This window comes from Geotrypetes seraphini, chromosome 3 (assembly GCF_902459505.1).
Source record: "Geotrypetes seraphini chromosome 3, aGeoSer1.1, whole genome shotgun sequence".
Classification (NCBI taxonomy): Eukaryota; Metazoa; Chordata; class Amphibia; order Gymnophiona; family Dermophiidae; genus Geotrypetes; species Geotrypetes seraphini.
Genome location: NC_047086.1, coordinates 52,310,228 through 52,332,755, shown reverse-complemented (window position 1 = coordinate 52,332,755; position 22,528 = coordinate 52,310,228). Strand labels below are relative to the sequence as shown.

At 42.2% G+C, this 22,528-nt stretch overlaps 1 protein-coding gene across 17 annotated transcripts in view; it reads left to right on the top strand.

Moving 5' to 3' along the window:
* The window catches only part of RIMS1 (regulating synaptic membrane exocytosis 1), a 753,464-nt gene that overhangs the window by 598,922 nt on the left and 132,014 nt on the right, over positions 1-22,528 (top strand). For 13 of the 17 annotated variants that reach the window (XM_033935996.1, XM_033935980.1, XM_033935985.1 and 10 more), the window contains one exon: positions 15,457-15,623. The exons of the other annotated variants lie outside the window; for them this stretch is intronic. In XM_033935996.1, the coding sequence (XP_033791887.1) occupies positions 15,457-15,623 (167 nt within the window). The remainder of the gene's footprint in view (positions 1-15,456; positions 15,624-22,528) is intronic. 17 annotated transcript variants of the gene reach the window in all.

Genomic DNA, 22,528 nt, shown 5'->3' with positions numbered 1-22,528 from the left:
CTGCCAGATGGATGGACCGGGAATCCGGCCGGCCAGCCAACATTAAAGGTCAGTGTGGAGGGTCCTAGGGTGTATGTGTGGGGTCCTGGGGGGGACGTCATCGTCTTCAGCAGGAGGACTTGGTATCTCTCCTGACGGTTCGGGAGGGTTTCGGGGGTTCACTTTCCGGCAGGAGGGCTTGAGATCCTTCCTGCCGGTTCTGTGGGGTAATGAGGTTCAGGGGTTCGCCTTCCAGCAGGAGAGCTTGGGATTCCTCCTGCTGGTTCAGGGGGGATTATTCGGGAGGCTGCACCTCGGCAGGAGGGCTTGGGTTCCCTCCTGCCAGTATTTGAGGGGGAGGGGGTGCACCACGTCTTCAGCAGTAGAGATTGGGCATCTCTCCTGCCAGTATTGGGTTTGTCGGGGGGTACCTGCAGGAGAGATTGGGCATCTCTCCTGCCGGTTTGCAGCAGTTTGGGGGGATTGTGATCGCGGCAGATTAAGCATCTCTCCTGTTGCGATCGTTGGGGGGGGGGGGTAGGTTGCCAGGGCTGCTGAGCTGTTTGCAGCAGCTGCAATCAGCTCAGCGGCCCCTATTCAAAACTTATACCTGTTTTGACTTGATCTAAGTCAAAACGTATACGTTACATCTGGGCAAACCTCGTTAAACTTTTGGTTATACTTGCTGTACGACTAAGTCTAGGTCGGTCCACTTCCTGCCCTTTCCCCTCCTCCAAAAATGCCTCTTTTCGCTCTAGGTATTCAGAGGCAGGGGAAAGGCCTTAGCTTGTTTTAGATATGTCTAAAGCCAGCTTTGGTTATCGATACTTGGACGATCTGTCTTTTTGATCATCCATGTACTGATTTAGGACACTTTTTGGACGTTTTTTTTTTTTATTATGAGCCCCATAGGGTTTTAAGAATTACAGCATCAACTTAAAGAAATGTTGCAGTATCTGCAGTCCAAAGTCAAATAAACACACATCATAGCATAATTATACTGGACTATGTCCCTTAGCAACCAATATTTCTTCAAAAATGCTTAGAGTATGATTTCTTTTTGTGAGTTGTGTCTAGGTTGTCACGGCACAACATCCAACAGTAGTCGGCCATCATACTCTCACTCCATTAACTGAATGTCCTGGTGAAAACGTTCTCCTTGCTCGTCACTCCCCATATCAAAATTTTCCAGAAAAAAGTCAAGCTGTGAGTGCAAAAAGTGTAATTTTAATGAGATGCGACAGCCAAATTTCTGATATGAGTCAAGGAGATTCTGAACTCCTTCCTTGTATGAAGTGACTTATGGTTACCCAGAAAGTTTTCCACTAACCACTTGAATGCCTCCCAAGCTTCAAGCTCAGCTGCTGAGAGTGATTGCTTAAAATCTTCAACCTGCATAGCAGACTTGATCTGTGGCCCATAAATATCCCTTCCTTCAGTTTTGCAGTGCTGATTTTTAGAAATTTATTAACAAGATATTGAAAACATGGTGAGTTTGCCTTACCCATGGCCTTTACCAGGTTCTTCATCAGCCTCAGCTTGATATGAAGAGGTGGAAGAAATATTTTATGAGGATACACCAATGGTATAAATTTCACATTGCTTGTCCCTGTGGGGCAGTTCTCATTTAGACTTTTGTCTGGTGCTAGTCACCTATGAGCTACTACCCGAGAACCATATTCCCTCGTTTGTTCACCAAGGGCTCATATTGATGTCCATTATTTTAAGAGTTTCAGTAACTATAGTAGGTTTTTAGTTTAATTATTCCCCCCAAGGGATTAAGAGTGTTAGCCAATCGTTTGCTGGATTTGTGATCATACTTATTGACTTCAATATTGTCCATAGGGTTATTTTTTGTGTTGTTTTGTCAATTGAGCTAGTAATGAAGTCCGTTGGAACTGAAGAAGAATTTCGGTTGGCCCCCTTTCCCGGGGACTCTCGGGATATGACTACAGGACTTCAATAACAGGACCTTATAAACAGGCCAAGCTTGATTTCTGCATAGTTTCATCTTTACAGGAACTCTGGAAAAAGATACTGTTTCTGTACCTCATGTGCCAATTTCTTCCAACCTCTGCTGATCGAGATAAGTAAATACACAGCATACAGATCTTACCATACAACACAGACCATTGTTTGCTACATGGAAAGAAAATTCTAATACTAGTGCTTAGCTGAGGGACAGAGACAGGTCTGCAGGTGTAAAGCAGTCAGCAATGATTTTTGTTTTCAGCAATGATTCCTGTTTTTCCTATATTCTCTGACCAGAGGTGAAACAATGGACAGTAGGCCAGGCCAGGTATGAGGCCTATACATTATATGCACAAAACTGCAACACTTGGACAAGTGATAAGGTTGTCCTTCTGACAGCCACTGTAAGATGAAGTAACAGCCTTGTTGGAACATCAAAGACAGAACTACAGTTGCCCTGGTCCATGGAACCGTAAAAGGACAAGTTGACCTAGACATGTGCAAAACTACAGCAACTAGAGGACAGAGAGGGGGCTGTTCTTGGAATTGGGCAGAGGTCATGCAAAGATAATTTCTGGGGAAAAAAGCCTCAAGCAGAAGGGTGTCAAAGGCAGATAAAATTAGGTGGTTTTTTGGTGGTTTTTGGACATATGTAAATGGAAAATTGCTTCAAGGACAGGGATTGGACGGATTCCTGAGGGATAAAGGGATCGTGGGATACTGAGAGAGGTGCTGGGATGTAACACAAGTTTAGAAAGCTAACCAGGTAATAAGTATAGAAAGCCAACCAGGTCGTGCATGTGCAAGACCGGAGGGTTAGGACTTCGATGGGAAGATAGGACTTCAATGAGAAATCAAGGGGGCCCCTTCTGGTGATTCAGACAGGTCGTGTTTGGGCCTCCGGCCCGGCGGAGGCACTGCTTATGTTCTTATGCAGATGTTAATAGCTTTTACATCAGTTAGGGATATAGCCAATTACATGTATCTGTAACCACTTAATTAATTCTGTTAGTGATGCTACAAATCATATTAGCACCTGATTACTTGTGATAATGCTAATAACCAATCAGAAACTTTCCAATAGATTGTAATGAATGGCTGATAATATATCAGTCCATGGACTAGATTCACAAAGCAAACCGATCATGTACCAATCGGTTTGCGACCCCTTTACTGCCAAATTTCCCTCCGGCCTGATTCACTTACCTCTCCTGCGATCCATTTCCAATCCGTGCATGCAAATGAAGAGAAACGCATGCAAAGTAGGCAGGGACGTGATTCATAACACAAATTTCACCATCCAACTAGGCTGGCTGATGAACTCAAGAAGCGACTGCTGGGGACCAGTCAAAAATGTCTTTCCGATGCTGGAAGCCCTGCTTGTCGCCCTGCTCTTCCCAGATCTCTCCTGCCCTTCCTCAAAGTCCTGAACTGTGTACAGGAATTTATGGTGTATATTTTTGCTCTGAAAGGCAGATTATTTTTCTGATGTCCGGTACACAAATATCCTAAATAGAGCCGTTATATTCCCAGAAACTACACAGGGTCACTCTAGTTCAGAGCCAATTACCGTTGCTATTTATATTTTGAGTTTTGTTTTTAAATCTAGCTCTGTTGTCTTCAGATAAAACTGATTTATATCAAACAAAAGTCCTCATCTCGAATTCCCAGCTAAGAACGGAGGGGTGAATCTCGGCGCGATTGCATAAACAGATACGCCCCTCACTTCCTCGCTCTCTTTTTATCAACTGCGAGCGCAAGGAACTTTTTCTCTCGCACTCCATAGATTTCTCAAATCCTGAAGAAGAGCCCCCGCCTCAAGCCGTGCCTGAGAGAGAGGCACGAGGGCAGTGCATGCGTCACTGCCCACTGGCCGAGCCTGGGCCTAGCACGAGCCGAGAAAAGAGTCCACGGCTGCGTTCCTCTCCAGGGACACGAGTGTACCCGGCCCAGCACGCTACATTACAGCAGCAAGGTGAGGGCAGCAGCTGGCAAGAGCGGGACCGGCTTTCTGGGAGCACACGGTTGGGGTCAGTGGAGGTGGCGGGGTTTGGTTCAGTTTGTGGCGAGGGAAGAGAAAGTGTTTGCAAGGGGAGAGCAGGAAAGTCAGCGCACTGTGAATCTACTAGCCCAACAAGTTAAAAAATAAAAAAGTTGCAGCTGGACAGGTCTAGACACATGCGCAGACCATCTACAGATGGTCTGTGCATGCGCAGGGATTGCAGACCTGCGATCTGTGCCGGCAGATAGGGGCGTTCCTATGATCGCCCCTATCTGCATTATGGATTTTGAAGAATTCGTCAGACCTGCCTGGATCGGGCCCGATCGGGCAGATTAGTAAATCTGGCCCCATGTAAGATAAGAAAGAGAAACAGATAGGGTATTTTTCCACATACCTGCAGGGTGTGAAACTTTATCTCTCATCTGTGACACTTCTGAATGCTGGTAATTTGTATTTCTATGCTGCTTTTATTTTATAATAAATCTGTACTTTTATGCAACAGCATTCCTGGTGTGGCCTGAGTCAGTTTTATGGAGAGGGTTTAGCAGCCTCCCTTTTCCAGAACAACTGGTACAGATGATATGTGGAGCCCAAGACTTATCCTTGTCACCCAGTGGACAGCCAAAGTACAATTTGTATACCTTCTTCAGATCTACGGTAATTGGGTGATGTGCTTTCGTCATGAATGAACCACAGACATAACAGAAATTATCTGGATGATTAGTACAATGTCTTGGCATGATAAAGACTGATATTAATCACCATAAATAATGTCTGTAGCATAAAAAAAAAAAAAGACAACTGTCGTTAACCCTCCTTAGTAGTGCCTACTTGTTTGCTTTTCCATCTTTAAAGGGCTGTACCTACAAGAGATTCCTTGGTAGAACATTATCATTCCAAGCAGGCAAATTGAACAAATTTTTAACCAACTTCTTCTCAAACGCACTTTCTTATCAAACTTTTAGGAAGTCAATCAAAACTTATCTCTTTGACAAATTTCTCTGACCCCACTTCAACCTTGATGTATTTCCAAAACACGTCCAGATAAATTTGATTAACCTTAACATGCTAAAGTTTTATGTAATATCGCTGTCTGTATATAGTCTCTTCCTCTGTAAACCGCTTTGAACTGTTTGTGGTATTGCAGTATATAAAAATAAAGTTATTACTATTATCCTATAAACGTATGATATATCGCCCAGTTAACGTTTATCTATCTATCTATTTATATATAAAATCGGATATATGTATGTTCCAGCATAACTCCGAAGCACATGGACAGATTTCAACCAAACTTGGTATACATATCAATTACTATCTGGGGGAAAATACTGTGGGGGTGGGAAGGGGGTGACATGTAAAGAATCATTGAAAAAGACAGATATTTTTTGACCAATGGTGTGAAGCTTGAGGAATGATGTCACACAGTCAGAATGATGTCAAAGTCAACAGTATATAAGGAAGTGCAGCTGTGGTGTGGTGTGGGGAAGCCTAAACAGAAACTGAAAATTTGTGTGATGTTAATCCTCAAGTGAATGTTTCTCAAGTGAATGTAAATCAAAACCCAAGGGAATTTATATCAGGGCAACGCCGCAAATAACTTCAACTAGAGGTATGGGGGAAGGGAAGGGGGGCGCACACGTGGAGGGGAGGAATGGGAAAAAGCAAGGGGCAGAGAGGAAGAGAGGTGCCAGCTTTGGGAATGATGTCACACAATCATTTAACAGTATATAAGGAAGTGCAGCTGTGGTGTGGTGAAGCCTAAACAGAAAGTGAAAACTGAAAATTTGTGTGATGTTAATCCTCAAGTGAATGTTCTCAAGGGAATTTATATCCGGGCAATGCCGGGTGATCAGCTTGTAATTATATATAATGAGCCTCATCACAAAAATGTGACATGCTAGTGAAAAACTAAACACAGATTTGGAATCAGCATGAAAGATACTACAAAACCCACCCAGCATTATTAACTGTGATGAAATTGATGTTTTGACCTGTGTAATGGATCAAAATTTCAGTATTAAGGAGCATTTCCACCACATACGAATTAACATACCAATAGTTAAGCAACACCTCCAACAAGTAGGTAAAATAGAGGAATCCAACTTATGCAAACATTGTGGGGTTAAATATAGACCAAAAACTAATTTAATCTGTAAATTTACCAGTGTAAACTTGAGCATTTAAAGTTGTATTCCCATATTGAGGACCAAAATTCCGTAATAGACCTCTCTCCCCAAATATGATTTCTGAAGTCTAAATATTATTTTGGAAGGGTGTTAAATACGCTGTTATACTGACATGAGATTAGAGCCTTCATATTAATTCTAATAAAAAGAACTTCATCAAATCATCTCAATGTATGCATAGGCATAGAAACAGAATGTATCTGAAAGTATTGATAGCAAATTTTTCATTTAGTGAATTGTTTTGTTTTCTCCAGCATGATGAACAAGATTTTTCAGAGCTCCTCATTAAAATTGTCTTAAGTCTTTTGGAAGGCTAAGGTCTCTAACAAATTGTGTAGCAAATATTGGTATAATTGGGGATAAATATGGAGAGACTGATTGTAGTTTACAAACTATTTTTCTAGCAATACAGCACCATAGTCAGAAACAGATAAAAACATAATATTATCCGAGTACAAGCAAGCATTTTCTTTGGTTTTATTGTTTTCATCCATTTAGCAGAACGTGACCTAGGGGTGATCATTAGTGAGGACATGAAGGTTGCCAATCAAGTGGAGAAGGCTTCCTCCAGGGCAAGACAAATGATGGGGTGTATCCGCAGAGGTTTCGTCAGCAGGAGACCTGAAGTTATGATGCCGTTGTACAGAGCCATGGTGAGGCCTCACTTGGAGTACTGTGTTCAGTTTTGGAGACCACACTACCGAAAGGACGTGCTGAGGATCGAGTCGGTTCAGCGAACGGCCACCAGGATGGTCTTGGGGCTCAAGGATCTCACGTATGAAGAAAGATTTAAAAAATTGCGGCTGTACTCATTTGAGGAAAGAAGAGAACGGGGAGATATGATTGAAACATATAAGTACATCACGGGACGCATCAAGTCAGAAGATGATATCTTCTGGCTCATGGGACCCTCGACCACCAGAGGGCATCCGCTGAAAATCAGGGGAGGGAAGTTTCATGGCGACTCCAGGAAGTACTTCTTCACCGAAAGAGTAGTGGATCATTAGAACAGACTCCCACTCCAGGTGATAAAGGCCAGCAGCGTGACGGATTTTAAGAGAAAATGGGATACTCACGTGGGATCTTTAAGGGAGTAAATTCAGGGGAGGGGATACTTGGAATGGGCAGACTTGGTGGGCTATAGCCCTTTTCTGCTGCTTTTTTCTATGTTTCTATGTTTCTAATTATAATTTTTTCACTGATTTTATTTTTTAGGCCTCCAGGCTCCACTAAGCCTGTTTTCAGACATTGAGCCCTTTTCAGGTTCCTGTTCCTGCCTATTCAACCTCCCCAGACCATTGAGTCCTTGCATCAGCAGTGATCCTCTCGATATCCAAACCTCCAAGCGGCTTCAAGTGGTGTCACAGGAGCATTTCAACTACAGATCCACATAACTGGTGTATTCAGTGCCTAGGTTCAGAGCACCTTGATTTTTCTTGATAGCTTTGTTCCAAGCTACAAAAGAGGTCGCTCAAGGCAAGTCAATTACAATACGATAACTTTTCAGTACAGCTCCATCTACATCAAGGATGCCCATAGACTCCGATGCCAACACTCAACATTCTGCAACGATACTGGCACTGACAGAAACAACACCTTGGTCCATATCTGTTTTATTGGTGTTGCCACCCTTGGGGGACAATCATAAGAAAGCTAAAAAACATAAATACCTTTCTCCCTCTAAGCATTAATCTGCTTCTTCCCAAGCATCAATTCCATCAACTCATTCTAAGTACAGATGCACCAATACCAGGTCACAACTGGTGTCTTTTCTGAGGCTTGCCTTAACATCAAGGTCACTGATGCCTTAACACCCAATGTTGCTTGCGCCTTCTGTACCAGTACCATCTCTTCAAATTCAGCTAAGAGCTGTTGCAGAAGGAACTTGCTGAGATGCTGCAGTTGCATACGTTGCAAACACCTGCTCCAGCAAAGATGGTCTCTGTCCAGTCTGAGTATTCTCTAAAAGCTTCATCAAGGATCCATTCTCGGACTGTACACTATCAATGTTTCCCTTCAAGAAGAAATCAATCTTCCTTCATGGAGAACAGTTCTTCACATTTTTTACATTCTTTTAGAAGATCTCATCAACGGTCACCTCGACGTCCAACTTGAAACAGTCCTTGCTCTGCTTGAGGCTTACCTTGACATTCACCTCAATATTTGCCTCAACGCTTTACATTTCTAAGACCTGATATTGAAGAGTATGATTTGAACTTATCTCTTCATTCTTCATTAGATTACCCAGAATATTTTGGAGAGGAGTCCTATGGTATACCTTCAGACCTGTCTCCATTTCCTCACAGAAGATCCCCACCAGAAAACCTGTCTTTTCACAAAATATATCAGATAGATGGGGCACGTTCTTCTTATAAACATGGAATCAGAGACAGAGCCTAGAGCAGAGATAATGGAAGCTCTAGACTACAAGGAGTGGCCCAAAGATTGTGTCAAACTACCTCTTCATAATTTGATAAAAGAGGTCTTGTTTAAAAATTTGGAACAACCACACTCTTTCCCAGTAGCCCTGTGCAAATTGGACACATTATACAGGATACAATCTTGTTTGGGCTTTGACAAACCACAATTACACCAGTCCTTAGTTGTGGAATCAGCTTTGAAAATATTGAATAATGCCAGCACTCTATCAGGAAGAGTATTTGAGGGATCTATGTTGGCCAATATAATTAAAATTACAATTTCTATTTGACATTCTATGTGAAATCTATTATTCAGAAAATGTCTCTCTATAAGCAATATATTCTCTAAGAACATCTAAACTCCTACTAACATCTTTCCAATGCCATCTTGAAGACAAGAAAATACATGGTTCGTTCCACTTTTGACACTTTTGATATTGTCTATTGAACATTAGCAGTATCTATTGCCATGCATCAACAGGCATGGCTTAGAATCATACCTCAATGCCAATGTGCAAGATTGCCTTTCTAACATCCTCTGCATAGGAGATGATCTCTTTGGAGTCCATATAGAAGAGGCTATGCAAAAAATTAAAAACATGAGAATTGCATGACTACTCTATCCTCTTCTAAGACCACACAAACTCAGACATCCAAGAAATATTCCACCACCTCCAGACATGCTTTGTATTACACCAAACATAGATACAATCAACCATCCACATCTACTCAGAAACAACCCAGGCAGTGGAGAACTCAAAAGCCACAGTCATAATCCCAGTCTAAACAGCAGCAATCTTTTTGACTCCATCCTACAGAACCTAGTTAGTGTTTCCCAACTTCTTCCTGAAACTCTTCATATAGGAGGTTGAATCACCCATTATTATCATCACTGGTCCATAATAACATCAGCCAACTGGGTCCTTCAAATATTGAGACAAGGATATGCTCTTCATTTAAAAAAAAAAAAAAAAAAAGACTTCCAGACTATCCTCCAAGAGAGTCCTGTTTCAAATCCCTTCAGAAGACCCTCGTTCACCAAGAGCTCTCAGTCCTCCTCCAGTTCTACTCAAAGTATTTCCTCATACTGAAAAAAAACCCCAGAAATCTCCATCCAATTCTGGACCTCTGTGCTCTCAACAAATATTGGGTGAGGGAGAAATTTTGAATGGTCTCTCTGGGAACCTTATTACCACTATTGGATTAAAATGACGCTGCACTTTAAATATCAAAGAAGCCTACACACACATTCCCATTCTCCCAGCCCACAGGAAATATCTTCGCTTTTGAGTGGGAACATGTCACTTCCAGAATAAGATGCTTCCATTCAGACTAGACTCAGCCATCAGATTGTTTTTTTTACAAAATGTTTAGTAGTAGTGGCCTCAATCTCTGCTCATGCGGATTCCATCTGTTCCTTTATCTAGACAACTGGTTGATCAAAGCTTCAATGCCACATCAACCATGAATTCCACAGCACATCTATTAGAGCTTCTCAGATATGCATTCAGTTATGAGAAATCCCATCTCCAACCCACTCAAACTCTAGAGTACACTGGAACACCTCTGGATATAAATCAAGCTTGTTTCAAGTATATTTAAAAATTGGATTCAATCGCAATATCATATTTCAAAGCGATTTACAAGAATAAAATCGGGATATCAATAAAACATAATGTAAATTAAACTCTGACAATAACTGCACATCAAATCGTGCGTCTTCTGGACCACAAGGCATCCATGGATCACATGACTCCTTTTTCCCATCTACAGTGCATTTCAGACAATCCAATTGGACACTGTCCACTCAATGTTCTCAAGCCACTGGAGCACTTTCCCAATGCTTACGTGTGACTTCAGCTCTCCGTCAGTCCCTTCAATGTAGCTATCACAGACTAATCTGTCCAGGGGACTTCTATTCCATACTCCACCACATCAAAAAATGCAAACAGATGCTTTCATGCTTTGTTGGGATCCCACCTTGAAGGCCCCCACATTAATTTCCTCAAGCTTCGAGCAATCCTCAGTGCTCTATACACACAAGATTGCCTCCTCATAAGAACATTAGAATTACCATACTAGGACAGACCTAAGGTCCATTAAGCTCAGTATCCTGTTTCTAACAATGGCCATCCCAGGTACCTAGCTAGATCCCAAGAAGCAAAACAGCTTTTATACTGCTTATCCTAGGAATAAGCAGTGGATTTCCCCAAGCCATCTCAACAATGGCCTTTAGACTTCTCTTTTAGGAAATTATCCAAACCTTTTTTAAACCCCGCTAAACTAATTGATTTTACTACATTCTCTGGCAACAAATTCCAGAGTTTAATTACACGTGTGAAGAAATATTTTTTCTGATTTGTTTTAAATCTACTACTTATTAGCTTCATCCTAGTATTTTTGGAAAGAGTGAACAAGTAATTCACATCTACCCTTTCCACTCCACTCAGTATTTTATAGACGTATATCATATCACTTCAGAGCCATCTCTTCTCCAAGCTTTAGCCTTTCCTCAAAGGGAAGTTGTCCCATTCCTTTTATCATTTTTGCCGCCCTTCTCTGTTACAGAGTTACAGGCCCTTTTCTGTAGAGAACCCTTCCTCCGGTTTATGAAGTCGGATATTTCTCTGTGGACGGTACCTTATTTCCTTCCAAAGATGGTTTCTGCCTTCCGTATCGATCAGGAGATTTGTTTACCTGCCTTTCATCCCATGGGTCTGGAAAAACAGGACAGAATTTTGTGGAGGCTGGATATGCGTAGAGCCCTACTTCTCTGTTTGGAGAGAACTAATGATTTCTGGCTCTCTGACCACTTTTTTGTGCTGACCAGCCACTCGAGATGAGGCAAGCCAGCTTTGAAGGCTTCAATTGTTAGATGGATTTGCATGACAATTTCATCTTCCTACATTGCCTGCGGTAAACAGCCCCCTAGCTCAATAACAACACATTCGACTAGAGGTTTGGCTGCTTCCTGGGTAGAGCCCCAGGCGGTTTTACCTGATGAAATTTGTACAGAAGCTACTTGGTTTACTCTCCACACTTTCACAAGGTTCTACAAAGTGGATGTGGTGGCTCAAGAGGATGTATTTATTTATTTTTCATATTTATATACCATTTATAGCCTAAGTGGTTTTCATTGATGTACTCAAGCATTTTCCCCTATCTGTCCTGGTGGAATCACACTCTATATAATGTATCTGGGGCAATGGGGGATTAAGTGACTTACTCAAGGTCACAAGGAACAGCATGGGATTTGAACCCACAACACTGCACAACACACTCCCCACTTTTGGGTCCTCGGTACTGCGGGTAGGCTCATCTGTCTCTCCCTAGATGTCTGGCACTGCTTTGGTACATCAGCTATAGTACAGAATCCTATGTCTTTGCTACTGAATGAAACATAAAATTCTGAATGCCCCAACCTGAAAAAAGCTTTTGATTCACCTGATTCTTGCCTCAGATGATGCCAGTGTTCGTCTCAGGACCTCTTCTTCGTCTCAGGACCTCTTCTTCTGTAGTTAAAATTTAGCAGAGACAAAACTACAGGGACATGAGGGATCCTTTTCTTTTTCTCCTTTGGAGATGTTCTTATGGCGCCTACTAGTTACACTTAGCAAGTTGGCTCCTAGCTAATCATTTGTGTGATTTGTTATTCAATGTTAAATTGTTAAATGTTTATTAATCATTGTTCTTTTATCATAAGTTACAGAGCAGAACAGAATATGGTTTGTTGCTTGGGAAGTTCCCCATGCCCCTCCTTTTCTTTACTTATGTTTCAGTGGAGTTTAATTGCTTTGGTACCAACTGAAGAGGGAGCCGTTCTCCACTGCGGAAGGGGAGGAGTTAAGAGTTTTATAGTGACTAATGGGAAGCACCAGCTATGGTACAGAATCCTATGGGGCTCATAATCGAAAGAGAAAAACGTCCAAAAACCGGCCTAAGTCGGCACTTAGATGAGCATTTCTCAAAAACGTCCAAGTGCCGATAATAAAAATGGATTTTGGACGTATTTCTAAACGACTTAGGCCTTCATAGTGCTGCTGAACGACCAAAGCTAAACGAGGCGTTTCAGGAGACGTGTCGAGGGTGGGAGTTGGGTGGGACATGGGCCGGCTTAGACATAGTCGTACAGCATGTATAACCGAAAGTTTTACAACAGAGCCTAGACGGAACTTGGACGTTGTGACTTAGACCATGTAAAACATGGTCTGTCACAAAAACCCACCTAAAGTCACAAGATAATCATTGCAAACACATAAAACAGACCCCCACACACTACCCCAATGATCACCAACCCCCCTACCCCCATAAAAATTTTAATCATAACTTTAAAATTCAGCCTCCAGACCATCATCACTGGCCACCTGGCATAGGAAAGCATAGTCGTCCAGCCCAGATGCAGCTTAAGTCATCTTGGGAGTGGGTTAGGGACTCATGGAAAGGAGGACCCATGCCCATAAGCCCCTGTAATCACTGCATTGATACTTAAACATGTGCACTCCCCTATACACCCCCCAAACCCTTTTGTACTGGCATATAAGTGGCTCCTGCAGCCATAAGGGCTATTGGGGTGGTAGATAAGTGGATCTAGGGGATTCTAGAGTTGGTTTGGGGGGCTCACTATAACCTATAAGGGAGCTGTAAGGAGGAGAAGACATGCACCCTTTTTGTGAAGTTGACAGCAGTGCCCTGTAAGGTACCCCTGTAAGGTACTATTTAGATGGCATGTCTGGCTGTGCAGTCCATCATTTTGTAGACCCCTCCCACGTCCAACAGGGCTTGTTCTAGGCGTTTTGGACTTGGACGGAAAGTTGGACAAAAATGTGGTATAAAGATGGACAATTTAGTGGCTTGGACGATCAGATCGGCATGACGTATAATTAGATGATTTTCGAAATGAAAAAAAAGTTGGACGTATCTTTCAAAAATGTGTCTTAAGCTGTTTTTTACTTTGGACGACTTGCGAGATGGACATAAACAGACTTAGACGTCCCTTTCGATTATGCCCCTCCAAGTCTTCTATCTGAAAGAAGATTAACAAGGTAAGAACCTAACCTTTCACTCTTGTTCCCATTGGAAATACAAATTGGAGTTTGTTTTCATAACTACTGGAGTGGTCTGCTTCATTTCAAAGAGAGAGAGAGATACTATGTTGGAGAGTGCTTGCGACTGTCTGCCAGTTTGGCGCTGGTCCCCGTTCACAGCCCTACTATAAACAAAAATACTTTGTGTGGCCCCTTCCCAACAGTTGGGTACACAAGGGGGCTTACATGTTTCATTGCATGTTAAAACCAGCTAGCAAGGTAAAAACCCATGCTAGCAGTTTAACATGGGTAGGAACAGATTGCAGGCATGAGAAGTAAACTTGAAGAATAAGATTTTGGCAAAAGATTAAACATTTTTCTGAAGATTTCCCTGTAAATGTAAATCTTGCTACCCTCTTTATAATCACTAATTCTTATTATGTTTTTTCCTGCCTTATATTAAAATTCCTGTAAACCATGCTGAGCTCTATCTTTATGGAGAGGATGCGGTATATAAACGTAAGGTTTAGTTTAGATTTAATTGAATGGTAATCAATATGTTGGGGGGTTTTTTTGGAAGGGGGTTTTTCAATCCACTCAATTGGAAAATGCATTGTTATCTTAGAAATGGTAGCTGAAGGGCTGGAAATGAGGGTCTGACAAATTCTAACCACTATAAATAAATATATATGTTTATGTTAAATAAATTATTTTTTTCTCACTATTCATAGATGTGGGCAAGGGTATTTACATATTTTAGCAGCTAACCTTGCAGCCTGTTTTACAAAGCTGTGCTATTGGTTGCCGCGCGGCAACAGCCTCGAAGCCCTTTAAATCTCTATGGGCTTTGGGGCCGTACCGCGCAGCATCCACTAGCATGGCTTTGTAAAACAGGTCCTTAGTTTAGAGTCTTCACTATTAATTATGTGCAATAACATTTTTCTTTATTTCTTTTTGAAATATAATGCTTCAAAAATAGTCATCATCATGTAAAGTCATGGTGATGGCAGTTCCTCCTTTTAATCCACCATGAGCTCAAGAAACTGATCCTTCCCCACACCTCAAATATATAACTGAACCTTCCAGCAGGCCCCATCCCTCTCTCCCAAGCAGACTCTGTACCCCCTATTCCAATGGCTCCCCCTAGGACTCACCAGGGAGTTCCCTGGTAGTCTAGTATGATTGAATGGAAGTGGTCCCCCCTCTTCTCCCATCCCATTTTGCTCTAAATGTCAAAATGATGCCAGTAACTCCTAGTGGTCATCTCATGGTTCTATTTTTTCTATATAAGGAGTGCCCTTGCATGAAAGCATGAATCCTAGCAGTAGTACTGCAAAGCTAGCACAAGGAGTCTTTGATACCATTTTAACATCTGGTTCTCGCCAGAGCAGGAACCGAAAAGGACCACTCCCATTCCATCCCACTAAAAACAAACCAAGGAACCTCCGGTGAGTCCTGAGGGGATTGGAGGTGAGGTAAGGGGTGCGTGCTTGTGCTTTTGGAAAGGGGATCAGAAGTGGGAGAACTTTACCTACCACTATTTCATCTTTGTTTGACAGCAGTGGTAGCTCTGGAGCAAATGTGTTACATGCACCGGCAAGTAAAATGGGTATACTTGCGCTATCTTCAGATGCATGTACCATGGTTGAACATGTGGTAAGTGTCTGCAATGTGTAATTAATGGAGAACAAATGCTGGGCATGCCCTCTGCATTTACCAAATGAACTTACCATACCTGAACTTTTACAGTAAAATGGCGTCTACAATTAAATATGAATACAATTAAATAACCCTTAATTCCTAAATCTGTGATAGCATAGCCTTGAAATGTAATTTTAAAAGTACTTACAATTGCTATGTTTTATCTTTAGTATAACATACGTAGAGATCAATACAGAAGTTGTGATAACATCTCTGCCAGATCATCCGATAGTGATGTCAGTGATGTGTCAGCCATTTCCCGTACCAGCAGTGCCTCACGTCTCAGCAGCACAAGCTTTATGTCAGAGCAATCCGAGCTCCCCAGGGGCAGAATCAGGTATGTTGTCCCTGGGATCTTTCAAATGTGTCAAGTCAACTTGTATGTGGTTAAAAATGGAAATTTGTTTTCACTTGCTGTGTAAGGTATGCCCAAGTAACTATAGGCTCCTTTTACTAAGGTGCGCTAGCGTTTTTAGCGCATGCTCAAGATTAGCTCGCACTATTGTGCGTGGTAGCCGAAAAATTACCGCCTGCTTAAAAGGAGGCGGTAGCGGCTAGTGCGCACTAAGCGCGCGCTAAAACCGCGAGCGCGCCTTTGTAAAAGAAGCCCTATGTGTTTCTGGAAAATACATATACCACAAAGCAAGGTCACTATCATCCTATGCATAAGCTGCATTCAAGAGAGAGTACCACTGGCAGGGGAAGCCAACATGAAGGGACTGCATGTGGGTGACAGACCCATGAGTCTCATTTGCTTTTTTCTAATTATCAAAACAAACGATATGTGATAGCATAAATGAATAAAGAGGAACCTATTGAAGAGCTTATGTGAATGAAAACATAGCTGATTACATTTTCAAATGAGTAGAAAAGAACAAATGTACCGTATATACTCAAATATAAACCGGGATTTTGGGGCCAAAAATTGGCCCAAAAATGGGGGTCCCGGTTTATATTCGTGCCAATACACCGCCCCTTCCAAAATTTTTGCAGGCCACCACCGCCATTCACCCTGCCACCCTCCCTGTCCTAGACTCAGGCTCATATCTCTGCTGATGATCATTGGTGGAGGTGCAGCAGGCAGGAGCGAACTTTCCAAGTTCCTGCCCCGCTGTTAACTGGCTACAGTGTCTTCAGCATGAGCAGGTGTGTGATTTTGCACTGCAGCTCAGTGGTGAGCGGCTTCCTTAATGGTTCCCACGAGAATTCGCGGGAACTATTAAGGAAGCTGCTCAGCACTGAGCAGCAGCGTAAAATCGCACACCTGCTCATGCTTCTTCTCAGCGACGGAAGACACTGTAGCCAGTTAACAGCAGGGCAGGAACTTGGAACATTCGCTCCTTCCTGCTGCACCTCCACTAACAATCAGACACGGTAGCCAGTTAACAGCGGGGCAGGAACTTGGAAAGTTCGCTCCTGCCCGCTGCACCTCCACTGACGATCATCAGTAGAGGTATGAGCCCGAGTCTAAGAAAGGGAGGGAGGCAGGGTGCAAGGTGCAGAGTCTGGGAGGTAGGGAAGGTGCAGAATCTGAAGGGAGATGGAAGGAAGGGTGCTGGGTGCAGAGTCTGACAGGGGAGGGAGGGAAGGAAGGAAGGGGGCTGTGTGCAGTGCCTGACAGGAAGGGAGCTGGGTGCAGTGCCTGACAGGGGAAGGAGGGAGAGAAGGAAGGGTGCTGGGTGCAGAGTCTGACAGGGGAGGGGGGTAAGGAAGGATAGGGGCTGGGTGCAATGCCTGACTTGGGAGGGAGGAAAGGGTGCTGGGTGCAGTGCCTGGAAGAAAGGGAGTTGGGTGCAGAGCCTGACAGTACAGGACACTTGAGTATTAAGCTGCCCGACTTATATTCGAGTCAACCATTTTTTTTAATTTTTTTTTTTCCTCCTTTTGGGGGGAAATGGGGTCTCGACTTATATTCAGATCGACTTATATTTGAGTATATAAAATATCTGCTTAAATTCTGGAAAAAAAGAACAATATTCAGAACTGGTTATACAGTCAGCATCAGGCATTGCCCACAGGTGTTTGGATAAATTTTGACCTATAAGTTGATTTATGGCAAATATTTATCCAGATATCTTCAAAGGGGTGTTATGGGGCAGGGTCAGAGGTTAGGCAGTGTGAGGGAGTGACTGATATAGTGGCAGGTGTCCCTAAGTACACTTCTTCACTGAGGTTGCATTTTAGCCACTGTATGTCAGGTGACACTAACCTGCCATGCTAGAAGCTGGGGCTCAAGCCAGGAAGTGGTTAAATACCCTGAAGCAAGGTGGATCAAAGAAGCCTCCAGGCAAGAAGCCAAGTCTCCAGGAGAGAGATCCTGAATGCAGAGATCTACTGGAGGGAGGCTCCAAGTGAAGAAATTCTCTCTAAAGTATTGGCTGGGCTACAGTACCTGTGGGGGGAGTCCCAGATAAGTAAGGAGTGGCCCTAGCACAGAGGTTTGCATTCTGTAGAAGCTCAGGGATTTCAAGAGAAGGAACAGAAGACTGCAAAGTAAAGGGGTGCCATATTTTTCTGTGAAGACCCAGATCTGGAGTGTCCTAGTTGGAGCTAGGCCTGAATTTATTTATGAATAATTAGAACTGTGCTGAAGAAGGCAGAAATGCTAGAAAGAGAAGGAAGTAAATGTTATTGTAGTTGTTGTCCAGGGATGAACTGAAACTATAACAGGGGAACAGACTGTATTGATTTGATTGATAACTTGTTCACCAATAAAATTTTTCCTTTGACTCTACACTGCAATCTGTAGCCAACCACAAGTCATGTTACACAGACCAGAGAGCAGTAATAGTCACCCTTTTTTGGAATAACATATCTTCTAAGTTGGACACAGAAACAACATAGATAACTTTATATGAATAAGCTTTTCAAATAAAATTGTGCCAATACTGCCAAATTAATGGGATGAATACTGACTGACAATTCATGTAAAGATATCTTATCCATATATCTTTTTTGCAGTCATCAGAATGCTGAATATCTCTTTCCTTAGTGCCAGCAACAAATAAATCCAGAGACAGTGGGCTGTGCCCATCTACTAGCAGGTGGAAATAGAGAGAACTGAGTTGAACTCTGTCTTATTGGATGGAAAAGTTCCTGGTCAACTAGTATGCTCTATTTTCAGTAGGCGGATGGATGGGTGTCTTCTAGCTCCTGGTCGCTGTTTGTGAGCTCCTGTACTAGGTGCAGTTGAGTTAAGGGGTGACTGGCTGAGCGGTGCCAGCTTTAGGGGATACTGGCTCTGACAGGAACAGGCTTCATTTATCCCCCGGCAGCTAGCTAGAACAGTTTTTGTTTATTTGCACGAGTGTCACTTTATTTATTTATTCATTCATAAAACAAAAAATAGTACAAATATAAGCAAAACACTAAAGAACGTGAAAAATGCAAAGGTAAAGTAGCCAGATCTGATGCGCCGGCACTCGTCAGCATATGGCTAATGAAGGCAAATACGCATCAGACAAACCCCCCTCAACAACCCCCCCCTCATCCCAGAAATCTACCCCCTCCAAAACAGAACAAAATAATGGATGTATGCAATCATAATAATAGGGGAATAACAGCAACTAGAGAGCTATTATGGGTAGAACTACGGGCTTGGAATGAGCATCTGCCAAGTAATATAGGCATCCCAAGTCTTATGATAAAGAGTTAAAAGATTCCAAAGAGCAGTCAATTTAGACATTTGTTGAATATAATTCATTTTTGCCAGCACAGCAAAGAAGGCAGGCATCTCCGGCCTCTTCCCATGGGATACCAACAGAAGGCGACAAGCAGTGAAAACTAGATGCTCCTATTTCCTTCTTTGTGCTGGCAAGGCAAAAAGAGCAACATTCCATAGATTTAGGAACAGATTGCCCCAGTACATGAGAAATAAATTGCAAAACCTGATCCCAGTATTGTTGAGCCTTGGGGCAATACCACCAAATATGTTCAAAGATGCCCACAGCCCCACAAGCTCTCCAACAAAGGTCAGAGCCATGCCCAAATATAGTTTTAAGACAGACAAGGATATAATGTGTATGTGTGTGTGTATATATATATATATATATATATATATATATATATATATTCATTTATTTATTTAAAAAAAAATTAAAAAATTATGAATTGCTTAAATCTAAGCGATATACAAAAACATTTACATCCACAATTTCAAACACAAACAAACATTGTAAAATGCAGTAAACAAATAAGTCAGTCTTCCTTACAATATTTCCTTAATACAGAATTATTCAAATCTAAAACAAATAATAACCACAGAGTTAGAGAAAGGCGTCTATAAACAAGTGATAATATAGTTTGTAACCATTTCTACCATATTGCTAGCAATAAAAACTTTAAGAAGTGATTGGAAAATCTTGCCCCATTTCTCCTCTGAATAACATTTACCAAGGAACACCTCCCACTACTGCTTATATATTAAGGGTACCCGGAGATGGATTAATTGCACATTATACAGCCTGGTGATGCTTCTCAGACCACATACCTTCATCAGAACCACCTTAAAAGAAGATGTATCGAAGGAACTCAAATCCCATTGGGTCCTTTTTTAATACAATCTTCCAGCTGTCTATAGGGTAAAAGGCCCATGGAAGACAACCCGTATTCGTCCACCAGAGTCTCAAATGGGAGCGGCTCCTCAGCCTCAAAAGGTTGACCCAGAGTCAACAGTCTCTTCTTGGCCTAGCTCCTAAGTATTGGGTTCAATTCACCTGGAGTAAATTTATGCGCATATGGAATAAGAATCCCTGAAAAATAGATTTTCTTGCCCAAAATGCAAGAATGAACCTGAATCCAAAGAGCCAAGATGTGCTGTAAACTGGGATTCTAAGTATGGGAAATATCCTCAAAAGTGCCAACGGCAGCAAGGGCATCAAGGGCTACAAATCGAAGGAACAGTATAGTTTAGGGGGTAAAGAAACAGTGGTGCATATCCCCCAATACAGAACAAAATATTAAGATAGCAGATGTAAATTTGAAAAGGGAGAAATAACAAATCACTTTACAAATTAACAAATAAAAATAAAACAAAAAATGGAAAATAAGATAATACAATTTTATTGGACTAATATATTTTTAAAATTAGCTTTCAGAGGTCAAAACCTCTTTCCTTAGGTCAGTAAAGTATATTGCTGTTACAGTATCCTGTCCTGACCTGAGGAAGAATTTGGCCTCTGAAAGAATCAAAAATATATAAAAATTAGTCCAATAAAAGGATCACTATTTCTATTTCTAAACATTTATCAACACAGCTACAATACTACTTTATCCTAAAGCAAAAAAATAAAAAATATACTTTTTTTCTACCTTTGTTATGTGGTTTCTGCTTTCCTCATCTTCTTGTCATTCTCTTCCTTCCATCCACTGTCTGCCCCTTCCAGAAAATGTCTGCCTTCCTCTGCCATCTCTCCTCCTACCCCCCCTTAGTCTGACATCCATCATCTTCCCTCTGTTCCCCTCATGGTCTGGCATCTTTCTCCTTCCCTCCCCCCCCTATGGTTTTTAGCATCTCTCTCTCTTCTCATTTCCTCCACTCAGATCTGATATCTCTGTCTCCTTCCTTGTTCTTTGGCATCTCTCTCCTCTCTCTTCCCTTTCCTTTTCTTCTCTGGTCTTCCTTCTCTATTTTCTGCCTCTGTCTAAATTAAATTCTTTCTTACTATTCAGCCCTCAATTTCCCTCTTTTCACTGTGTCTACTCACAGCTTGCCACCCCTTTCCTTTACCCCTCCACTATCTCACTAACTATCTTCTTCCCCCCCATCCAGCATGTGGGAAAGCAGCAGCAGTGGTGAGGAGGTGAGGGCTGGGCACAAGTTCTCCCTACTTCCATAATCTGCCCTGCCCTGCTCCCTTCTGTCTCCCTTCTCCCCACTTCCATCATCTGCCCTGCCCTACCCCTTTCTTCCCACATCCATTATCTGCCCTGCTCTGCTCTGCCACCTTCTCCCTCTCCCTCCACCCTAGGCCCATCTCATCACTCACCTTTCACTCCTATTTCAAGTTTTGGTCCTTCCTCTCTTTGGGATGCTCTCATCTCCTCCACTTCCAGGACAGCATACCGGTTCTTCAGTTCAAGGGCGGGGGGAGTCACAGTACCAATCTTGCAGTGTTCCGTAAATTGAGTACAGCTGCCTTATCCTCAGCATAGCCTCTTCTTCCCCTCTACCGGAAATCTTTGACTCCTCATGAACCATTTCATTGATGTACCTTTCATTCTCATGGATGCTTCTCAATCTTGCCACCTGTTCTCTCAGTTCTTTTACTTCCTTCATGAGGGATTCAAGCTGAAGATATCTTGTATATGGAACAACTCCTTCTGCCTGGGTAACATTTTCTATCTGCACAGAAACAGAAGTTGTAACCTGAGCAGCAGCTTTGGTGATACGTTTCCTAGCCATACTGTGGTGCAGAAGAACTTACACCTGGAAGAAAAAAAAAGAAAGGGCAGAAAAATCATACCAAAGTAATGCCCTATTCCAGAGGCAGACAATAGTTCACAGGTTGCTATAAGTAAAGAAATGAGCTAGGGGTGGGCCTGTCAGAAACTATCTTTAATGCTGATCCTCTACAACCAATTTCTTAGAACCAGGCTTACATTCCTCCCCTCAAGGGTCACCTGTGGAGTCTGATTTCTTAAGAAAGTCCTCAGAGTTAAGTCTTTGTGGAGAAACTTGGAGAGACTAACATCTGATACCAAAGTCCCAACTCCTTCTTCAATTCACATGTATCACAACTCTTCATACTACCCTTCCTGTCACCTCAAGAAGTACGGCGGAAAAAGATGTTTGAGGCTACCAAAAATGTATCTAAAATGTATCTTCCAAAACTTGATCTAGTTCTTCTTATAAACTGCATAGATTCCTTGCAGGGAATTGCAGTATATAAAACACTGTATTGTATTGTATCAAGCACTAACTTTAATGCAGGCTAATCAGAATCCTTATTATTAAAAGGCAAGAGAATTCTTTTGCCAGCAGTGTTTAATGCTTATTCTTCCAGAGTGGATTCCATATGCTTTTCTTTGGAGAAAATTTGCAGGGTAGCAACTTGGTCCTCATTGCATATGTTTTCCAAGCATTATAGATTGGATTTGGTAGCATGTTCAGATGCTTGTTTTACTGTGTCTGTTTTTGCAGGGGTAGTGGTTTCTTCCCTCCCTACTTAAGGACTGCTTTGGTACATTCCACTAGTCTGTGGTTTGTCTGCAGTTGGCACTAAGGAAGGAAAAATTATGTCT